The 9,511-nt window shown below is 44.3% G+C and overlaps 1 protein-coding gene across 4 annotated transcripts in view; it reads left to right on the forward strand.

Annotated features, from left to right (window-relative positions):
* LOC580929 (histone acetyltransferase KAT6A) overlaps nt 1-9,302 on the forward strand; it is a 65,002-nt gene extending 55,700 nt beyond the window's left edge. For all 4 annotated transcript variants that reach the window (XM_030979598.1, XM_030979599.1, XM_030979600.1 and 1 more), the window contains 3 exons: nt 1,696-1,935; nt 2,480-2,612; nt 3,414-9,302. In XM_030979598.1, coding sequence (XP_030835458.1) covers nt 1,696-1,935; nt 2,480-2,612; nt 3,414-9,082 — 6,042 coding nt within the window. In that variant the 3' untranslated portion in view covers nt 9,083-9,302. The remainder of the gene's footprint in view (nt 1-1,695; nt 1,936-2,479; nt 2,613-3,413) is intronic.
* Nucleotides 9,303-9,511: the final 209 nt, after the last annotated feature.

The following is a 9,511-nucleotide window of genomic DNA, read 5'->3' on the forward strand; positions in this document are numbered from 1 at the left end:
CCAGTATTTCAAATTTCCTGTATTGCACAACTTCTTCTCTTCATGCACATGTAGCCTGCAACCATTTTTGTTTTCCTGAAGTTGTAATGTATCTAATAATAATTAATAATAATAAAAACGATGCTTATAAAGCGCTTGCCACCAAAAGCGCTTACCTGTATCTAGATTGTTAATGCTGGAAATGCACTTTTCAAAGTTTTATCTTTATCCTGTCTAACATACTATGTAGGTAATTGTATGCATATGTATGTTGTAGTACATTGTTGGCATGGACGAGAAAGCCTAGTGGGGTGTAAAAATAAAAGTACAGGCACGTTGGCTGTAAAGCAAAATAAGCTACAACCCTCAACCAGAAGAAAAAAATGCCCGAACACAAAAAAAACCCAAAAAAAAGGGTTACCCCCCCCCCCCCCTTTTTTTCTCTCCTCCCATATGCAGTGTGAAGAAAAAAAAGGATGGGTATATCTGTTGATGTAATAATCTCTCATATTTTTATGTAATTTGTTTCCATATAATTATGTTTATGCTTCATCTCCTCTGTAATTGTTTAATCCTGTCTATAAATTGCTGTTAAAATTCATGTGATATCAGTTTCACTATATCCTCTAGCCTTCCCATTGCTTTATTTCTGTTTTTCAAATTTTTCACTGTCGCAAACTGCCCTTATGAAGTAAATGGATATATATAGAATGCACTTATGAACTAACCAAGCTATGTTTCCCATTGCTTGCTGTTTCCTTCCTTCCTTCCTTCTTGCTCAAGCAATAGTAGTGCTTGCATTTGACATACTTTCACAATAGCTGGACTTAGTTTGCTTCTAATACCTGAATTGATAAATTGACATTGTAAGGGATTATTTATGGTCATTGTAAAGTTTTTTTAAAAAGAGGGCCTTGCTATGTCTCTTAATTTCAGAGTGTTATTGGACCATGTTCCTGTTCAATAAAAGAACTCATCAATAATATATCTGCTAAAATTTTATCACACATTACCTCTCAGCAAATCAAATGCAATGATTTCAGTAGCTTGTAACAGTTATAAGTTATAACCTTATTGATAATAAGTTTTTGTTTTAAAGGTAAAGACCAGTTATGGTCATGCGATTGCATTGTGAAAGAAACGTTGTGGAATCGATCAGAAAAGGTTGATCATCTAGCATCTAGCATCTGCAAGGTTCTGGAATTATCAAAATGATAAGAAATTTGGCACATTCTTCGTAAAGTTACAAGCACTATACACAGAAAGATGTATATGGGACTACCCTATATCTCTCACAGACCATGAGAGAAACAAATTTACCAAATATATGAATTATTAGGCGGTTTCCCGGCAAATTTTTATCATCATGTATTAGTCAAAACATATTCTTTAACATGATGGGTAATGAGAGCTTCCATTTCATTTTTTGAAACTGGGGCGTTTCCAATACTGGTCTTTACCTTTAATTCATATGTTGATAACAAGTTTTTGAAGCAGGCAGGACCCTGTTGATGTATGTACCCCTTGCTGTTACCATTGTTTTGAATGATTTGATTTGTTTACCAACATCAATACATTTCATACAATAATTTACATATATACAAGAAGAGAAACTATTGGTTGGTAAAAGGGGCCAGATAATAGCACATATGCTAGTCAAGCCTAACCCCTTAAACAGCTAAACAAAGTATTTTATCATTTCCTTTGTGTCGTTAGGTCCATACTAGGCAGAAGAGGATGAGGAAGAGGAGACGGAAGATTCCAATCCTGCAGTCGGTGGCCGACGAACCCCTGTCCAAGAAGAAGAAGAGCGCCACCAACGTGGATTCAGACTCTGACAGCGGACAACCCAATCTCTTCATCGCAGAGGAAACCAGTCGACCAAAGACCACTCCAGTCAGAACAGGCCCCAAGAAGAAACTCAAGTCACCTCTGAAAAATAAGAAGAATTCAAAGGTAAGAATGAAAGTAGAATTGTAAGTCACTTTTTGTAATTATTATTATCATTTATTAGGCCAATCATAAAAGCACAATACAATGACATTTTGACAGATCATGCAATACATAAACAATACAAGAGGAAAAAGGAGGGAGCAACGTGTGAGCCAGGTCTCACAAAGGTGAAATTTAACACTATTACCCAGAGGAATTTGAGCCCTCACATGTTGCTCAACCTTTGAAAATACAGAGAATTTAAAGGCATGAACTGTCAACTACTGTGGAATTACTTTGTCAATTTGTGCATGTTCTTTTGGTATTTTTTTTTGGAAAAATAAGAAGAAAGAAAGATAGTCGTGCATTTTCATTTTGCTTTATTAGATTTCCAGAGAGAATATGAGCAATACAATGTACTTTTCCTATCCTGAATAATGTATATTCTTTGAAACTGAAATCTTGTAGATATTCTTCTTTTAGATGAAGCTTTCAATGTTACACCCGTGTTACAATTATTACCCTTGTACGTTGTTCCTGAATCTATTTTGTTTCACTCTCCCATCAGGTGAAAAGAGGCCCGGGGCTTGGCACCAAGAAACTGACCAAGTCCAAGCTGAAGCTACCTCTGAAGGGACTGAAATCCAAAAATGCAGCAAAAGGCAAATTGGCAGGTTGCAAGGGCACCAAGAAAGGATCAGGTGAGTTTTTCAGATTCTTCTTCTTCCTCGTTATCTGTTAAAGGTAAAGACCAGTTTTGGAAACACCCCTTCTCAAAAAATGAAATGGAAGCTCTTATTACCAATCATGTGAAAGAATATGTTTTGACTAATATGTGATCATACAAATTTTGCAGAGAAACCGCCTACTAATTGATATATTTGGTAAATTAGTTTATCTATTGGTATGTGAGAGATAAACGCACGTGTCATGCACGTGTGCGTAGTCCCATATACATCTTTCTGTGTACAGTGCTTGTAACTTTACGAAGACTGGGCCAAATCTCTTATCATTTTGATGATTCCAGAACCTTGCAGTACACACCAATACTTATATGCTAGATAATCAACCTTTCCTGATCAATTCCACAACATTTTTTTCACAATGCAATCGCATGACCGGAACTGATCTTCATCTTTAAGGATTATCATTTTTAATCCCAGCCCCCTTTCAAAATCAATTTGGGGTTGACAGGCAAAAGTTATGATGCATTACTGCATTGTTTAGTTGCAATAGGATTAGATTTTTGGGTGTACACTGTTTAGTTATCATAGAAGTTGCATCCCAGTTGCTTCATGTCATTCAGATTTTATCTGGTCTCTTTTAAATCACCATGACAACCCAAAGCTGGGAAATATTTCGAGCAGACCACATTTTTCCATTCTAAGAACCCTTAACAAAATATTTTTATCAGGATTTTGAAGATAAACCAGAGTATGTGTTATTGATCATAGTCACATATTATAGCTAATCTTTGTTTCTTTCTTTGTGTTCTTTTACAGCTAAGGGAGGGAAAGGCAAGCTTGCTGTGAAATCAAAACTTGGCTCGGAAATAAATGGTGGCTTCACCAGCTCAGACAGTGACTTTGAGCCACCCAAACCTCCACCTAGGATTGGCCGACCACCTAAAGTAAAACCTGCCCTCCCAGCAACAACGGGCACCTCATCCAGCAAGGGTTCTACGCAAAGTACAGGTTCTACCCCTGGCACGTCCACCACCACCAGAGGGCGTCCAAAAAACGGAGGGCCCGCTACCCCCATAGAGCAAAGGCGAGGGTGGCCTAGGGGGCTTCAGCGGGCGAAACTACTGGAAGACGGGCCACCAGCAGTCAAGAAGCGCAGGAGGAGGAGAAAGCGTGTTCCGCTTTGGGAACGGAAGAAGAAACCAAAGCCTAAACCCAAACCGAAGCCCCCGACCCCACCACCTCCATCACTCCAAGCAGCTGTGCCAAAAAGTGCAACACCACCTTCAAGAACCCTGAGTGTTAAGCCATTACCCCTCGGGCCTGTGCTCGATTCAGACGATACCACATCATCGTCGGACGAAGAAGACTTTGCCAGGCTCCTTAGACTCACCAAACAGGTGGTCAGACCAAAGAAAAAAGTGCCACCTAAACTGGTCAGGAGTAAACCACTCCAGTTGAGTGTAGCAATAGACATCAGTAGCACCACTGACAGTGACAGTGATTCCGATCTTGAGATCAGGACCAAAGACCCAGACAAGGTTGCACCTGAGGAAAAAGCAGATGTAAATACAAACAATACAACACCACCTGTGACAAATGTTAGTCCAAAGGCATCCAAAGATGTTGCTGCTACTGCAGCGAATCCACAAAGAACTCAGAGCGGTGAGGCTTGTGTAAACGGCCTTGACTGCTCAAGCAGTAGCAGCTCCAACAGCAGCAGTGACAGTGATGACAATGAGACATCTAAAGCTACTGCAGAGGAATCTACAAAGACTGGTGACACACTTTGGAATAATGGTACTACTGAGAGAATAAGTGAAGAGAAATCCGTGGATGCTAAAGATATTGATGAAGATTCAGATGCTGAAGTGGAAGTCGACGAGGACGAGATTGAGAAAGGGAGAGAAGCAGACACGGAGTTAAGCAGTGATGATGAACCAGGTGGAAACAGTGATGATGAGGATAGCGATGATAATACTGAAAACACCATACAACAGGACGCTCCTGCGGACCTTAGCATGAAAACCAATGATCAAATCAATTCTCAGACTCTTTCACAGGAGACAGAGCACATAGTGCCCTCAGGGGATGCCTTTAGTGAACATGCTAGTGAAGACAGTGATGAAAAAACAGAAAATGATGACATGCTTGATAATCACAGTACTGATATTAGATTGGAGCCAGAGGTGGAAAGCACTGTCATGCCCATTTCTAAAATACCTGAAGAAAGCAGCTGTACTAGATCTAGACTCTCATTTACATCGTCATCTTCATCTTCATCATCATCTGAAGATGAGGAGGAGGAGGAAGGTAAAAGGGTGGAGGAACTGCAGGAGCATTCATCTGCTGAAGAAGATGACCACCAGGAAAGTGAGCTGGACGGTGATGGTCCTCCTACCCTTGCAAAAGTGGAATCTCCCGTGAATAGTCCTGTGCTGAATCGTACGAGTCCTTTCTTAGAGCGCTACGATGAAGAGATGCATGGCAGTCCTCCCAGCCTTAAGGAAACCATGACGAACGAAGATCAGGGAGAGATGCCAACTGACAGGAAAGAAACTTTGGAGGATGATGATGATGATGATGAAGAGCAGTTACGTGATATTCTGTCACCACACTCTCCTGCTCAAAGCAGAGATGGTGTAGAGGATTTGAAAGAACATAGTTTCAGTAGCCACAGTGATCATAGCACTAATGCTGCAGGAGAGTGCAGCCCTCAAGGAAATCGTTTTGAGAATACTGGAGAACATTCAGGAGTGAGTAGCGGAGAGATGATGGACTTTCAGGAACCTAAAGGTATAGAACCAACGGAAGCGGAGGATATGGAGACCGCTGAGGCTATTGAATCCATCATGGAAATGGACTCTCAGGGTATAAGATCTCCAGAGTGCATGGCTGATAGTGATGATCATGAGCAAACGTACCAGCCCAACTCTGAATCAGATTTTCAAAACTTCAGTGGTAGTGACACGCAGGAAATAAGGTCTAGGAATAGCTGTAGCGACATGGATATTTTGGGGTTGAACGAGCCACCCCTTGTGCCTCCTGCATCAACGGAGGTACCTGCTATAGATGTTGCTTCAGTGATGGATACACCACAGTCACTAGACACATCACCCATGTGCTTGAATACTGGTTTGTCCTCCGTAGAAGGGTCCAACAATGCGGAAAACCAGGATGTTGTAGAGCGATCATTGATGGATATTCCTAACACCATGCCTACCCCTCAATCAATGGAACCTGTGCCTGTATTAGAAACCATTCCACCTTTAGATACCACTCAAAGTATGGATACTACTCAACAGATGATGGACAGTGTACCTGGGGTCATAGACACCGCACCCCAGATGATGACGCCGCAACAACCCGCAACAGAGCAACAATCACAACCAGTGATCAATTCCACCCCACCACAAATGGACTCACACGTGGTACATCATGTGGACTCGCAGCGTATGGATACAAACGTTCACCTTGAAACACAGCAGCATATAGATGCTTCGCAGGCCCCTCAGACTGATCAGCAGCAGCCGCAAATGTTGGGTTCTCAGGGACAGATCCCGCAGCAGATGCACCACCCCAACATATCCGCATGCCAGAACAACATGCAGGCTTCCATCGGTGGCAACACCCACGAGAACATGCAGTCAATGGGCATGCCAGAATATGGACGTTCGGGTGATATGACTCAACATAGCATGCAGATGGGTTATCAGTCTTGCAGTAACCCTGTGAGGAGGTACAGAAACTGTATGGAAATAGCTGATCATCATGGCCTAGATCCGTCAGAGATGATGTCCAACACTGGTATGGCAGGGGTAAGAGGTATGCACCATAATCTTAATAGTCCCCACGCAGATATTTGCAGTACTAACATAGGCCCACAGCAAGCACAACAACAGCAACAACAACAGCAACAACCCCAGCAGCAGCAAGGATACAGTCCTAAACAATCTAGCCCACCTGGGAGACCTGGCATGGGGCAGCCTGTGCCTAGTATCAGTCCACAAATGAATTCTCTCAATAGTCCACAGCTGGGGAAAATGAATAGTCCACACCAGATCAATAATCTGCAGAGTCCACAAGTCTGCAGCCCTGCGATGGGTGCGCCCATGTGCAGTCCAGCAATGACCAACAACAACAATCCACTCTGCAGTCCCGGCCTAATCAACACCCAGGTGTGCAGCCCAGTCATGAACGTGTCGGCATGTAGTCCTGCTCTGAACAATAACAACCAGGTTTGCAGCCCAGTGTACACCCAAACATGCAGTCCTGCTAGAAGCAGCGGTCCAGCCTGCAGCCCTGCCATGACTTATCCGCCAGTCACAAGTCCAGTGATTAGCTCAGCGACCTCGTGCAGTCCGCAGATGCATAATGCACCGGTGTGCAGCCCTCAGATGCGCAGCCCACAGGTATGTTCTCCAATGGGACAACCTGGAGCTGGATGTGTCATGAAGCCTCCGCTTGGTTCACCCACTGGACACAACGGTAACAATTCCAATAATAATGTCATGTTTGGACCAGGAGGCCAGCAGACACAGAACAAGAGAGGTTCCACAAGCAGCTTAGCGAAACTTCAGCAGCTGACCAATGATATTTTGCCAAACAACCCACTTACAGTCCCAAGATCACCAAAGCCTACTGCTAATCTGACACCTCCGCAGAACCCTACACCACCTCCAGTGCAGACACCCCCAATACAGAACACTCAAGTGCATATGCCAAGGAATGTCACTCCACCTGTCTCTCAGGCTCATAGGCAGACTCCTCAACGTAGAGTGTCTATGGCCGCAGTGGACCATGTACAGCAGCAGCAGCAGCAGCAACAACAGCAACAACAGCAGCAACAGCAACATTCTGGCCTAGTTAAGCCAGGAGCTGTCCAACAGCCAGTGGTTGATCACAGATTACCACAACAGGGAGCAGAGCACATTACCCATCATGGAGCTGAAATTATGACCCAACATCGGCCTGATATGCAGCAACAGCATGGCATGGACACCATGCATGGTGCAGTTGGGATGCAGCATCAAGTAGTGCAACAACAGCAGCAGCAGCAGCAGCAACAACATCAGCAACAACAACAGCAGCAGCAGCAGCAACAGCAGCAACAACAGCAACAGCAGCAACACAGGCAAGAAATGATGCAACAGCAAAGGCAGAATGTACACTCACAACAGAGGCAAGATGTGATGACACCTCACAGACATCGCCATGACTCCATGACGTCTCAACTGCAGGACACCAACATGTCAAGTCATATGCAGCAGGAGCCTAGTATGCTACAGCATCATCAGGATAACATGACCAATAACATGATGAACCCTCACATGCACAACCCCATGATGGCTCACAGACCAGAGAGTGTAGCAGCACACATACCTGATGCTAGAAGAGACACTTCAACACCGCATGGGACCGATGCGATGGCACAGCACATGCAGGTGCAGGAAATCAGAAGGGAAACAGCAACACCCCATCGCCAGGATCCCATGGCTCATAATATGCAGGAAGCGATGACTGCACATCGTCAGGAGAACATGACACCTCACCTGCAGGACCCAATGGCTGTCCAGAGATTAGACACGGCCACTCCTCATCGGGAAGATGCCATTACACCTCATATCATGGACAACATGGCAAGGCAGGCTCCCATGACACCACATCTCCAGGAGACCGTCGCACAACCAAGGCAAGACACTAGAACACCTCACCGCCAGGGTACCTTCCCTCAGCAGCGCCAAGAAACTATGACCCCTCGCAGGCAAGAACCAGCATCTGGAACAAGACATGAAGCAATGGTCCAGCACATCCAGAGTGGAACACCATCGTTGAGGCATGAACGACGTGCAATGCAACACCAGCAACGTGCGGCTGCAGCAGCAGCAGCAGCAGCTGCGGCGGCCGAGCAACTACATCAACCACAGATGCCACAGCAGCAGACACATCCCAATCAGATGAATCCAGCCATCTCCCTCCAGCAGCAGCAGCAGCAACAACAGCAGCAGCAACAGCAACAACATTTTGGGCAACATCTTCCACATCACCTTCAGCAGCAGATGGGTAGTGCCCAGACACCATCTGCAGCTGCAGCCGCAGCAGCAATGCACAGTATGCATCCTACAAACTACAAGCCCTACGGCCATTTCCAAGGACACCCGACGCACAACCCAACAAGTCCTCACCCAAACATGATGCCAACCGTCCAGCCGCACTGCAATGCCACGCGTCCTTACAATTACCTAGGCCAGTACCAGGCGTCTCCTCGACACCCTACCGCACCCATGAACGGCTACATGCAGGCCAGGATGATGTCCAACAGCTACCATGCCAGTGGTACCCCAGGCTTCATGGAGCAACAAAGCATGCAGATGCAGATGGAGATGGCCATGGCAGCCCGCCAGCAACACAACCAGCCGGGAATGTACCCAAACTACCATCGCTTTATGAAACCGTCCATGGGAGGGCAGTCTATGATGAGAAGGTGATACCCAGCTAGTCTCAGAGTAACCCTCCTCAGATATAAAAACCCACATAATCTAGCCATTTTGGGTGGTATGCTCGAAAGCGGACTAACTTAAGTCCATGGTTTATTCCACCGACTAAGTACGGAATTCCACGTGTCCATATGAATATGTTTTTGAATAATTTAATCTGTCACTAAATTAAAATAAAATGTAATAACAAAATGAATAAACAACAATATAACTGTTATATAATTATGTTATCATAGTAATTTAGGGACATATTAAATCATTCCAAAATATATTCATATGGACACTTAGCATTCCATACTTAGTTGGTGGATTAAACCATGGACTAAAGTTAGTCCGCTTTCGAGAATACCACCCATTGTGTTCTCATGTCACACACACTCGTAATCTAATTTTACAATGATGTGTAAGAGTAGATTACAA

This window comes from Strongylocentrotus purpuratus, unplaced genomic scaffold (assembly GCF_000002235.5).
Source record: "Strongylocentrotus purpuratus isolate Spur 01 unplaced genomic scaffold, Spur_5.0 spur5_scaffold_10, whole genome shotgun sequence".
In the NCBI taxonomy this organism is placed as follows: Eukaryota; Metazoa; Echinodermata; class Echinoidea; order Camarodonta; family Strongylocentrotidae; genus Strongylocentrotus; species Strongylocentrotus purpuratus.